This window comes from Rattus rattus, chromosome 6 (genome assembly GCF_011064425.1).
Source record: "Rattus rattus isolate New Zealand chromosome 6, Rrattus_CSIRO_v1, whole genome shotgun sequence".
Classification (NCBI taxonomy): domain Eukaryota; kingdom Metazoa; phylum Chordata; class Mammalia; order Rodentia; family Muridae; genus Rattus; species Rattus rattus.
This window is the reverse complement of record NC_046159.1, coordinates 151048641-151061967: the sequence shown is the minus strand read 5'-3', so window position 1 is coordinate 151061967 and position 13327 is coordinate 151048641. Positions and strand designations below refer to the sequence as shown.

The following is a 13327-nucleotide window of genomic DNA, read 5'->3' as shown; positions in this document are numbered from 1 at the left end:
AGTTCTAGTCATCATTTAACAGTGTGCTGCTCCCAACACAAAGTTCAGTCATTTCACCAGACAGTCAGGGTTGTAGACTTAGCCTCTAAAAGTACACATAACAGACTAACGCAAAAGTTTCAAATAAAGTTTTTATTTTTTCACTTGAAGATGAACAGTCTTTCAAAACTTCTAGGTCTCAGTTTTATAAATATGTATGTGCAGGATAATTCATCACAAAAATCAGTCACGAGTCCAGCGCATGTTACTACAAATCTGGTTAAAATCTGGTAAGCGCTCAATAGGACCTGTGAATTCAAAAGAACAGTAAAAACAGTTAGGACAGACCCCCACGTCCTTAGCCACTCTGTATGGGTAAGAAGAGTCGGGCTTACCGAGAGCAGCAATGGCCGGGCTTTTGCCATAAATGTACTTGGTGCACACTTCTCGAACCATCTCCGCGTCCACAGCCTTCAATGGAGATGATACCGTCATCAGGACTTGTGTAGTGAGGACGGATCCCACATACGTGACTTTCCTGAACTGAGTCTAGACTGGGAACCTCGCTCGGCCTTTGCACCACCCAAAGCTTAGTACTTACATCGATCCTGGCCTCAAGCTCAGGGATGGGGATTCTCCTGTTGTAGCACAGCATCTGCCTACCGATGTCTTCACAGATTGGAGTTGACCCTGTAGAGAAGGAAGGACATCTAGCATCCAGACAGACACTGCAGCTCCGCGCAGCCCGCCTCACCTCTTACCATCAAGCTGCAGCAGCATGTTTGTCTTGAGAAGGTTCTTGGCGCGTGCGACCTCACTCTCACTAACAGCTGTGCACAGACGCATCCTAGAACACATGGGAAATGCTGTAAATCTAACTTGGCTGGCCTGAAGAGCAAGACGGCTATGTTAGACCACAACATACAAACAATTCTATTTCAATTCAGCAAACAGCTGAAATTAACTAATCTTAAAACGAAAGTACTTTTTTCCAAATACCATTACCATCTCAAAGATTCTAGCTGTTAATCAGCAGACACAGTGATTCAGTGTGAAAATAGAATGACACATTGTGAGAGGAGTCTTCTTGAGGCTTCAAATACTTCTCTGTGACGCTGGCAATGTACGCTGAGAGAGGTAGGTCAACGGTCACCCCTTGGTTTCTCAAGTCAACTGAATGTAACAGCCCCAGTATTTAGCTTAATGATCAAATACATCCCAGTTAAATTAGAGACTTCAGTCCCTTAATAAAGAAACACAAATTTCTGAGTCACTACATATTTTTCTGCCTTGGCCTAATAACTAATCCTTTTGCTCAATGGTTCTCAACCTGTGGGTCACATCAGATTTCCAATTCATAACAGCAAAATTACAGATGTGGAGAAGCAACAAATTGTATGCTTGGGGGTCACTGCATGAACTGTGTGAAAGGGCCTCAGTCCTAAGATTGAGAACCACTGCTTCTGATGACTGTAAATTTACACTCACTCTGCTAACCTGCCTTTCTAGGCCAAATTGTTTTTCTTTTCCTTGGGAAGTATTGGGGATTCAAGCCAGCTTCACATGAGGTTTAGAGGGAATATTTGTTGTTAAGAACAGTGCATCCATTTTAAAAGCCAATGTTCCCACCATTGGGAAACTGGTCTAAAACAGTAAATTCTAGGTAAGACTTTAACCACTGAAAGCTTTTCCTTACCATTCCCTTTGTACAGCGTGCAGCATGTCAGCAACTGTGGCTTGTTCACAAACCATATAGAGCCCCCACAACCCTGTGTCTGTGTAGGAGGTGTTGAAGGACTGGAAGCTGTGGCAGAGATTGCCATGGCACGTGAGCTGGGCCAGCTTGCTCGATAAATTCTGGAAAGGCAAACATCCAACTGGGTTTGTGAACTGGGCACACGAACCCAAGTCCCCACAAAAAAGTGAGCTCTGTAGCTACTGGCGAGTGCTAACCCTGATGGGTTAACAGTTTCTGAGTTTGTTTTTAGAGATGTCTCATTACATAGCCCTGGCTGGCTTAGAACACACTGTAATCAGGCTAGTCTCAAACTCCGAGATCTGCCTGCCTCTGTCTCCTGAGTGCTAGGATTAAAGGCCTGCACCGCCATGCTCTGCTCAAGCTCCCAGTTTTACCCAGCAACACCTCAACAGTAACTTTAGAATTCAAAGGAACAGTTACGCTTATCTGGTTCAATACATAATAGTAAACAGTGAGTTCTTGCAGTTGGTTTAGTCATAAGACAATACAGTACCGTCGTGGGCCATGTAAGGCTCTGACTGCATTCTGAAGTGACACTCATAGGAAACCCAAGATAGTCCCATGGAATGGAGCTTTCACACTAATCTATAGTACAGAGAGGTCCATCCCTTCTGCCTCTTTAGAACTACTTTTTGCCATGTCTGCTTTCTCTCTTTAGACAGCCAGTTCCTTGTTCTGTTGCTGGTTGAGCTCAGGCTCAGGCCTGGGAAGCAAGCACACTACCACTAACTACCACACAAACCCTTCCATGCACTAACAGTGAGCCTGTATGTAAGGAAGGAAGGACACTTTGCTCAGTACTTACTAGTACACGCAGTGTGGACACATGAAAACGTTTTCTGAGCATGCTAAAATGCTCAGAGAGTAAGGACACTAACGCTGACACAGACATGTGAACAGCCACGGTCACCACCGTACCTACTATGACTACTGTAACATTAAAATCAGATTCTTCTGCCCTTACTTTGTGAACTGCTACCAGTCTAACAAAGACCTTATTTTTGTCCTGGCTTAGGTGCAATCCAAGATGAGTTAATAAATATTAAGTCAAAAGTCATGATAATCTATTTTTGCTACTTTGAACATTGGAAGAGTCTTGCAAAGAATTTACACCTAGACAATTTACATTATTTACCATGAAAAGTTACTTCAAAAACCACTTACCATTCCTCCTCCGAAAGAGCGGTCCCAGTTTCCTATCAGTGTGTTTGCGACCATGAGACAGATCGTGTCTGGGTGCGTCCAACCAACTGCTTCAATAGCCACTGCGAGGTGTGCCAGTGGCATCTTGTCATCCCTCACCCGAATCTAGGTAAGACAAGCAAGGACAGCTAATGAAGTAAGGGAGGAAGATGGGAGTCACTAACTGTGAGGTTAAAATGCTCGCTGTGACTCCTGACTATCTGGCAGTATCACTGTGTGGTTCAGACGATTTTTATGGGTTACAGAGTAAGTTTCTTTCATCAGATCATCTTGTTTAAAATTCCACCTGATTAGGAGTTCCCTTATTTTACCAATATCTTATATGATTTTATTAATCCAAATTTAAATCTGTACTGTGGTATAAATCGATGTAGCTGCCAACATCAGACCTCCTCCCAAAAATTACTATAAGCATCGTAACGTGGCAAACTAGGTAGGCCTGATGCATAACAGTGTACTGAGAAGTAGACCCTGCAAGTTCTGGCTCTAACAGCCATCCCCACAGCTGTCTGTGGAGCAGCCGTGAAGCCGAGAACAACCCAATGCAAAGGCGGAAACTCAGCCCCTTGACTTGTAAGGTAGCCTTTCCACCCACCACATTATACACTGCATTGTGCAAGAGGATGTCAGATCTTTGGAATGGTGGTTACAGGCGGCTGTGAGCTGCCCAGTTGGGGTGGTGGAGCCCAACCCTGGTCCTCTGAGCACAGCATCTTCATCTGTTGGGTCAGGTCTCCCCCTTTATACTCAGAGTTAAGTGATGTAAGGCTTCTAAGGGCCGACTGCTGACGGAAACCACTCTACCTCGCTTCCAGTGAATTTACAGGGAGGCAGAGCTGGTACATCGCCTTTGTGTACGCACAAAGAGTCACCAAAATGAAACTTCGCTAACTCCAGCAGTTCGTCATGGCAAACACCTAAAGTGAGAGAAAACATGCTCTTAAGTAGCGAACAGCCATACACTCAACGCAAGTCAGCCGACTGCAGTAGAACGCTCTGACAAGGACTAATGTGATTGATGGTCTTCCCACATGAAGAACTTCCCTTCTCTGAGCCAATCAAGCGACTTTCTGCACAGCGTCCCTCTCTGAGCAGTCGGTGCTTACCCACATAAATGTATTTCCGATAAAAGACAGAGCCTGAGACCTCTCCTGTCTTTTTTTTGTAATTTTCTGGAAATGTTTTTATTGTCTTGGTGACTTTTCTAGGCTTGTTTCTGGAAGGACAAATGTCAGGGCAAAGAGCTCCAAGCCAGTTCAAGAAGGAGAAATTTGATCACATTTTTTTAAAAATGCTGTTTTAAATGTCACTTAGAAAACCCTGTTTCTATAGAAAAATCACGTTAAGTTATAAAAGTTCAGTGTGCACCCTAGAAAAAGTCATCTCGTAAGTTACCTGTTAAGTGAGAAAGAACAAAACACGGCCCCATCTTTGAGTTGTACACAGATGCTTCAGTCTTTGAGTTCTGCCATCAGAACTCTGGAACCAAAACCAATTCTCTACATTGTGAAAACATTTCTATTTTCCCATGTGCTCATGAAATCCAACCTCAGAAAAATCATTGAGATCCTGCATTTCTTATTATTCAAAACATGGGACACAAAGATATGCATCAGTGAACGTTCTAGAACACACGCATCAGCTTAAACTCCTAGTAATCTGTATGTATTTGAGATAGGTCTGGCTACATAGCCCAGGCTAGCCTTGATCCTGTAATCCTCTTGTCTTAGCTTCCAGGTTCTGGAATTGTATGTATATGATACATACTTAGGCTTGTGCAAATGCTTTAAAAATATTACCACTAACTGAGCACAGGGGCCCCAGTAGAGGAGTTAGAGAAAGGACTGAAGGAGCTGAAGGGGTTTGCAACCCACAGGAAGAACAACAATACCAACCAAGCAGACCCCCAGACTAAACCACCAACCAATGAATACACAGGGAGGGATCCATGGCTCCAGGCGCATACGTAGCAGAGGATGGCCTTATCTGGCATCAAGGGAAGGAGAAGCCCTTGGTCCTGTGGAGGCTCGATGCCACAGTGTAGGGAATGGCAGGGTGGGGAGATGGGAGTGGGTAAATGGGTGGGGGAGCATCCTCATGGAAGCAAGGGGAGGGAGGAGGTGATAGGAGGTTGTGGAGGGGAAACTGGGAAGGGGGATAACATTTGAAATGTAAATAAATAAAATAACCAAAAAAGGGGGGGTGAATACTGCCATTAAGATTTATTTAAATGGGGGCTAGAGAGCTGGCTGAGGACTAGAGAGCTAGAGAGGGCACTCACTGGCTGCTCTTCCTGAGGACCCAGGTTCAGTTCCCAGCACCCACATGGCAGCTCACAAGCATCTACAACTCCAGACCAAGTCATCGCACTGCCTTCTGACCTCTGCAGGCACTGTGGTATACATGCACACATGCAAGCAAAACACATAAGAACAGATCTTAACGATATTTCTCTGAACGAAACTATTAAAAGCGCAGATTATATCCACGGTTTCCAAATGAATCTGTGACATAGCCAAACACTGATGATGCCCGCCTTTAATCCCAGCACGCATGTGGCAGAGGCAGGTAGAACTCCAGGTTCAAGGCCAGCCTGCTCTACAGAGTGAGTTCTACGATAGCCAGAGCTACACGGAGAAACCCTGTTCTGAAACAAACAAACAAACAAACAAACAAACAAGTCTGTGATGGAAACACAACAGTCTTAGACATACTGTTTTTGAACTGCCATATAGGAAAGTCACTGGATATCAATCCAGAGGTAAGAACGCAGAATCATGGCAGGACAGCGATGTCAAAGGAACAGTGAGAAACCGGGAAACCATCCTTATGCCTGGCCATCTCTTCCCTCATTATTTAGCCATCAGAACTAGTAGCCATCTTGTTAACAAGCCAGACTCACAGATCCTACTCTAACAGCCCACCTAAAATGCAGGGGACCTATAATTTTTTAAAAGACGTGGAAATGAACACATGTATTTGGCATCATCAGGCGTGGTGGCTTCAGCTGGGCCAGCTCTCAGAAGACTGAGGTGGGAAGGTGGCTCCAAGTTCAAGACCAGCCTGGGCTATATGACAAAACTGTTTCAAAACAATAAAAATGTATAAGCCAATAAGACAAATGCTAACCCTGCAGGACACACAGTTTACTTTAGGATATTCCAACTCCAGCAATGTCTGAATGAACCTATGGACCAAATAGAATTTATATCCGTATGCTGTTAGTAATGGCAGTGAGACCCCAACTAACCAGGGCACCCCGTTCACAGACCCCACACGCCGGCCCCTAGGTAAATCTTACTACACTGCTTGCTTTGTTCCGCATCGCACACTCTGGGCTCCCTGTGTACTTCCCTGTGGGTACGAGTTGTTCCCGAGTGCGTGACTAAGCACACATAAATGGGTATTCCCATCCCAGGACTGACCACGGATGAAGCCACTCCTCAGCTAAAAAGCTCACAACTACACAACACTGTCCTCCAAGTTAACTGTTTCCCAGCTTGTCCTTTAGCCTTGGTCTTCTAAGTAATCCCCGTGTGTGGACACTTATATCCTGAATGGATCGTCAAGTTTTCCTGTGAATGAAGCCTACTAAGGGGTCCGGTTCCAGTGGCTTAAATATTTTCAGGATGTGTCTGGAGACATAACTAACCTCCAGCAGCAGCCAGCACGATTCTTGGTCCCTTATAATGTGTGGTTATGTAGTCCACTAAGTCCTTACGGTTTATAGATCTGTAAACAGTAAGGAACACGAGTTACTTCTCTCATTTCACTCTGCAGACAGGGTCTCGCTCTGTGGCACGGGGGACCTAGAACTCAGCAATCTTCCTGTCTCATAGGCAAGCATGCCTACCAGGAAGGCAGCGTTAAGGAAAGCAGCAGCGCAGGCCTTCACACCGCATGTGAAGAACACAGACCTTAACTTAAAGGTGTTCTCAGTGCTGACAGCAGCCACAAAAGGAGCTAAGCAGCAAAAGTTCTGCCCTTTGTATCAAGAAACACAAATGCACCAACATTCCTGGTTTTGTTCCCAAGTTTCTACGCACAGCTAATCACAATTTTAAATTAAGAGAGTGAGAGTTATCGTGAAAATGTGTATTCTGAAACACACATTTTTGGTTGCTATGTCATAACTTTTGTGCCAAGTCTTCACGAGGGAAATACACCTACTTGATGTTCTCGGTTGGCCCCAGAATTGTCCGTCCGAGCGCGGTGTTTTGATAGGCCGTGGCATGCAGATAATCAAAGACAACCTCTTGCAAGTTGGTCTCCACTTCCTGCATTTCTCTGAGGATGACTCCACGCTCACGTTCAATCTCTGCCTCTCCCAACGTACTGTTCTGAATGATGTCAGCAAGAATTTCCACAGCTAATTGAAAAACAAAACCCAAAAAGCAGAAGACACACAAGGATTACAATCCCTTAAAGCGGCATCAGAAACCACAGCACGCACCATCACGCAATGCTGAGAGGTTTAACTTGGTTAGCACACTAAAATGTAGGTGAACCCGGGGTACACAAGAGCCTGGAGAGTCCTAAGCGCCATACTGTACAATGTGGCTGCTAACACAGGTGGCTCTAAATAGAACATCCGAACAGCCAGGGGGAGGTGGTCCACGCCTTTAACCCCGGCACTCGGAGGCAGAGCAGGTGGATCTGAGTTTCAGGCCAGGCTGCAGTTGCAGGGCAGCCAGAGGCATGGGAAGTGTTTCTACCCATGTTCACAGAGCAATGAGCTTGCACTCTAGCCAAGCAAAGGCTCGCTATACCAAAATGTGCCTTCAGGAGCTGCTGACAGAGCTGTGCCTGCTCAAGCCCGAACGTGGTAAGAAGCCCAAGGGGAAGGAAATTTTGTGTTGTGATAGCAACATAAATGTATTAAAGGAGAAATAAACTTAAAGATTGGTTTCCTGCTCTGCTCTAGTGTAAATTTCTCTCCCTGTTTCAGTTCACTTCCAAGGGCCTTGTCTGAGCCAACTAACTTCAAATACCAAGAGTAGGACACGGCAGGCTGTTGGAGAAAGCTCACAGAAACGACTGTGAAAGGGGGAAATTACCAATTTCATGTTTTTATCATCATCAATAAAACCCAGACAGGAAACTCATAACGCAAGAGAGGAAGTGAGGAGAGCTGCAGACGGCCAAGGATCAGGCTTATGTGGGACTGGAAGTCTAAAGCGGTGTTGGTCTGAAACACGTTTCCTCTGAATGTCTATCTCATTCTCTCTGTTGGTAGAGCAGCACATATTCTTCACTGAGGCAGTCCAAGTCTCTCAATCAAGAATGGGTGAGCATAAAAATCTGCCCGTAGGGCTGGAGAGATGGCTCAGTGGTTAAGAGCACTGACTGCTCTTCCAGAGGTCCTGAGTTCAATTCCCAGCAACCACATGGTGGCTCACAACCATCTGTAATGGGATCTGATGCCTTCTTCTGGTGTGTCTGAAGACAGCTACAGTATATTCATATACATAGAATAAATAAATCTTTTTTTTTTTAAAAAATCAGGCCATAATCCTACATAATCCTACATAGACAGGAGCACCTATAATCCAATGCTAGCCAGAGACATGAGGATCCATGAAACTTGCTGGCCAGCTGTATAGAGAAATCTGGGTGAGCCAGGTTCTGTGAGAGATACGGCTCCAAAGCTAATGTGGAGAGCAACTGATGCAATCACTGGTTACCACAACACAGAGTCCTTGTGTGGATTACCCCTACATGACAAAACTGACAAAGCCCTACAGTAACTAAAATTTTAGAGCAATACAATTGATTACCACTCTGCAGCCATGAAAGTTAATAATTTCACTAATTAACTTTGCAATGCTATGTTGTTTTTAATTCTTCTACTGGAAAAAATGTTTTCTGTAATTAATATACTCAAGATCCTATACAAATTGATGTGCTACCCTGTCAACACAATCATCTTATTTTTATAAAATAAAGCTTTCTATCCTGCTAATATAACCATTAATAAGTAAATAGTATAAATAGGCATTTGTTAATTTTGCTCAGGACTAATATTTGCATCAGGAACGGAAGTGCCTGAGCCTGTGGAGAGCCGTGTCAACCATGTACAGGAACCCCTCGTCAAGTCTTCGATCTGTACCCGGAGGCAAGAATAGGAACAGATGCCTCTCTTCCTGCCGCCGCGCTGCTGCTGCTGCTTTGCCTTTTACATTTCTGTCAGTTTTACAATAGACATGCAAAAGCCGCAGTGCTAGATTACGTCTGAAGCCTTCTGAAGATCACATTCTTAGCAGTATGGCTAACGATACCTCTTGGCAAATCTTTGGAGAAGGCTTTGGCGTAGTAGACAGTCTGCTCCCTGGAGGTATAGGCATTGAGATGGGCACCCATGTTCTCAATCTCAAGTTCAAGGTCTAACTGGGACCTCTTTTTAGTGCCCTTGAAACAGAGGAGAAAGCAGTTAGGATATTTTCCTTTTACCCTTCATCTATTCCAAACACACCAGGTAATAAGTACACTGAACAGAAGCCTGTGTCAGTCATGCAAGGACACGTTTGTAAGGTCTATTAGGCTTCCAAAAATACTCACTAAACATGGATTTTGTATTCCTATATCCCGAGAGAACCCTGCCTTCAATATCAGAAAGTAATTATCATCAATTATCTCAAAAAAATACTGGAAAAATAAAAGCAGCATGCAGCATGCTGTTGAAGTAGGTCTTGTCCGTAAACACAGTATCTATGCTGACATCATCGTTCACAGAGGACGCCTCTGAGCAAGGTTCACAGCTCACCTTGAAAGCCATGTGCTCCAGAAAGTGAGCGGTGCCATTGTTCTTCTCATTCTCATACCGACTTCCAGCATCGATCCACAGCCCAACCTGCATGAAACCCAACGAATTAGGCAAATTCCCTGCATCTGGAGAGAGCGCTCCACAGCTAAGAGCATTCGCTGTTCTTACAGAGGACCTGAGCTGTTCCCAGCACCATGTGAGGCAGCTCACGACCATCGGTAACTCCAGCTCCGGTGCAGACCGTCTACCGCCCTCATGGGTACCTGTACTCACACGCACAGTCCCACAATACAATGAAGTTCAGTTTCTGGACAGGAGGTCATCTCATTCCCTTTTCTGGAATATTTTCTAATCTGACCCCTTTTCTTTGACCACAGTGAAGTGACAGTTCCCTCCCATAACCTGAGACTTGAAATGTCCAGCAGGCTGTTACACAGTTCAGACTCAGCCAGGTCGTGGTGTTACGTGCCTCCATGTGAGGCCTTGGGAGGTAGAGGCAAGCAAATCTCAGGTTGAGGCCAGTCTGGTCCAGGGCTACACAAAGAAGCCCTGTCTTGAAAACAACAACAACAACAACAACAACAACAACAACAAAATACAAGTATCAGACTCAAATTCTTAAGGAAGCTCATTTAGTTCATCCAATTGACAGCTGTGGCAGCAACATCAGGGACTGTCAGAAAGTTGGGCTCCAACGCGCGTATAAGCTTTATAACCTCAGACACAGCCATTGACTTCCCCTGAACTTATCAAATACACATGAGGTGAGTTTTGGACACCGCCTGTGGGGAAGCTGATTAGCCCCACCAACATCAAAAACAGACATCAACAGTGAGAGGGGCTCACGGGACCGGCACAGAAGTAGAACTGGAGGAAGGCTGGAGCTCCGAGAGCCTTGCCAGGCAAAGTAACCAACAAACCACCAGCCAACTAGAGAGCTGCGGTGCGTCCACTCCCTCCCAGCTGAGGTACCAAGTAAACGCTGTAGCAGTCACTTACGGTGCATGTTGAGATCCCAGAGTTTTCAGAAGCTACCCTGAGTCCATTTTCCAAACAAGTGACTTGTGTCTCAGGAACATTCAGAACAACTTGTGGAGCAGCCTGTGTACTTCTGAGTCGGTCCCCTCCAAAGTACAATGGCTGATGGGTGTAGGAGGAAAGAAGAGCAAACATTACTATGCTGGCATCACTGTCAATCCAAAGAGCAAAAACCCTCAAAGAGACTCATCCAAAACACACTTTCCTAGACTGGGCGTGTAATCAGTGTGTGAGTGTGTGAGTGTGTGTGTGTGTGTGTGTGTGTGTGTGTGTGTGCCATTGGCAGAAAGCATGCAGAATGAGGACCCAGTTCTGGACAAAACTAAATTCTTTCCTCAACTTTGGTTCCACTGGGCTCTAGCGCTAGCCTAGTGTGATGGTTTGTATGTGCTTGGCCCAGGGAGTGTCAGGATTAAAAGGTGTGGCCCTGTTGGAGTAGGTGTGTCACTGTGGGTGTGGGCTTTAAGATCCTCATCCTAGATGCCTGGAAGCCAGTCTTCCAGCAGCCTTCAGATGAGGATGCAGAATTCTCAGCTCCTCCTGCACCGTGACTGCCTGGATGCTGCCATGCTCCTGCCTTGATGAAAATGGACTGAACCTCTGAACCTGTAAGCCAGCCCCAATGAAATGTTGTCCTTTAGTTGACTTGCCTCGGTCATGGTGTCTGTTCAACAGCAGTCAAAGCCTCCTAAGACACCTACTTAACCAACTGTTCTTCCCAAACAGCAACACCCCAGGAACATGCCCTTCTCTCCGGGAACAGGAGCAGTTACTACATTACCCCACACAATTCAAGCGCCTCTCTCAACAAATGTTTCATAATCACTGAGGAAAAAAAGGAACTGAAATAAAAATATAAAACTGACTGTACACGTGAGACAGGATGCTACTGTTCACAAAGGACATGTGTGGGCAGAGACAGACAGAAACATGGCAGGTGCCTCACGTCCTCTTTGGCCAACTGGTTTGACTACAGACGCTTCACCATTCAGCAGCGTTTTCATGTTGGAATGAGAAAACCATATTTGCTAACCCTGAGACTGACCTAACCACTAGGCCTGTACGGTACTGTGGTGGTGTGAATAGAAATGCTCATAGACTTGAACACTTGGTCATCAGGGAGAGGCACTACTAGAAGGTTGGAGGAAGTGCGTCACTGGGGTGGGTTATGGGGTTTAAAATGCTCAAGCCAGGCCCACTGTCTGTCTGTCTCTGTCTATCTCTTGCCAACCCTGATGTAGAACTCTTGGTTCCTTCTCTGCCAAGCCTGCCTATGTGCTGCCATGATGGCTTCCTTCCATGATGATCATGGACTAAACCTCTGAACGGTAAGCCAGCCCCAATTAATGTGTTTTCCTTTATAAGAGTTGCCATGGTCATGGTGTTTCATCACAGCCATAGAAACCGATACTTAAGAAACTTTTACTAGGGCTGGAGAGATGGCTCAATGGTTAAGAGTACTGACTGCTCTACCAAAGGTCCTGAGTTCAATTCCCAGCAACCACATGGTGGCTCACAACCATCTGTAATGGGATCTGATGTCCTCTTCTGGTGTGTCTGAAGACAGCTATAGTGTACTCATATACATAAAATAAATAAATAATTCTTAAAAGAAAAAAAAAAAGAAACTTTTACTAACCTGCACTGTCCTGCTTCTGTAACCCAAAGGCTTCCTGCTCCCTGATCAATCAATGTAACAGGACATGATCTGCCCTGTTGTGTAGGGGAAGGCGGATCTGAGTTTGAGGCCAGCCTGATTGATCTATGCGGCAAGTTCCAGGACGGCCAGAGATGTTGCCCAGAGAAACTCTGAGTAACAAATATGTCTCAAAATATCAAAAACAAAAGCAAACCCAACTTCAAATTGAAGCGCTTGTCCTGGTTTCCTTTTCTTGGGTGAGAACAGCCCGACATACAGTAACATTGGTAATAACTTACTAACACACACCGGGGTGGGGAGGGAGCAGCCGCCCCGCCCCCTCTGCAGCCCGGCCGCCTGCGCCCCGGGGCAGGGGATCCGGAGGCCCGGTCCAGAGCGCACCGGGAGCCTCTGGGGCGCGACGAAGTGAGGCTCACCTGAGCAGCGGCGGCGCGGAGCGGAAGCCTTCGCGTAAATCCCCACAGGCGCCGTCGGGCCACCGGCAACAACGTCCGGGATACAGCCGCCGCCGCCATCTCTGCTGTGGATAGGTGAAGAGGTACTTCCGGGTCGTGACTCCAGGTCCCAGAATAGGAAGCTGTCCCCACCTTGTGGCGGCAACGGGGATTGCAGCCTTTGAAATTCCTTTGATTCTGTGTCTGGACTTAGTACCCCCAGTCCCTTCACTCCTTGACTCCCTCCTCAGTTCACTCCAATAATCAGGTCTGTAGAAATGATGTGCAAGGCACGCATGGGACAAAGTGAAAGGAACCTGTATCCCCAGACGGTTGGAATTAATCAGAAAGAACCAGTACGGGACGGACAGAACACAGAGAGGAAAAGATGTATCTTTGTTGTTGCTCTAATGTTTATAGCTTTGCTCATTCCATTCCATAGGAATACCTTTGACGAGATTGCTACTGAAAGACAGACGCTTTACAAACCT

General features: G+C 45.8%; 1 protein-coding gene across 1 annotated transcript; it reads right to left on the bottom strand.

Moving 5' to 3' along the window:
• Nucleotides 1-113: 113 nt before the first annotated feature.
• On the bottom strand, nucleotides 114-12953 carry Pmpcb (peptidase, mitochondrial processing subunit beta). The gene is made up of 13 exons (XM_032907088.1): nucleotides 12819-12953; nucleotides 10704-10844; nucleotides 9705-9791; nucleotides 9220-9349; nucleotides 7112-7310; nucleotides 6594-6673; nucleotides 3746-3858; nucleotides 2903-3046; nucleotides 1676-1836; nucleotides 741-826; nucleotides 581-669; nucleotides 375-450; nucleotides 114-287 (listed from the first exon to the last, which is right to left on the bottom strand). The coding sequence occupies exons 1-13, from the start codon at nucleotides 12915-12917 to the stop codon at nucleotides 223-225; spliced, it is 1470 nt and encodes a 489-aa protein (XP_032762979.1). The 5' UTR covers nucleotides 12918-12953; the 3' UTR covers nucleotides 114-222.
• Nucleotides 12954-13327: the final 374 nt, after the last annotated feature.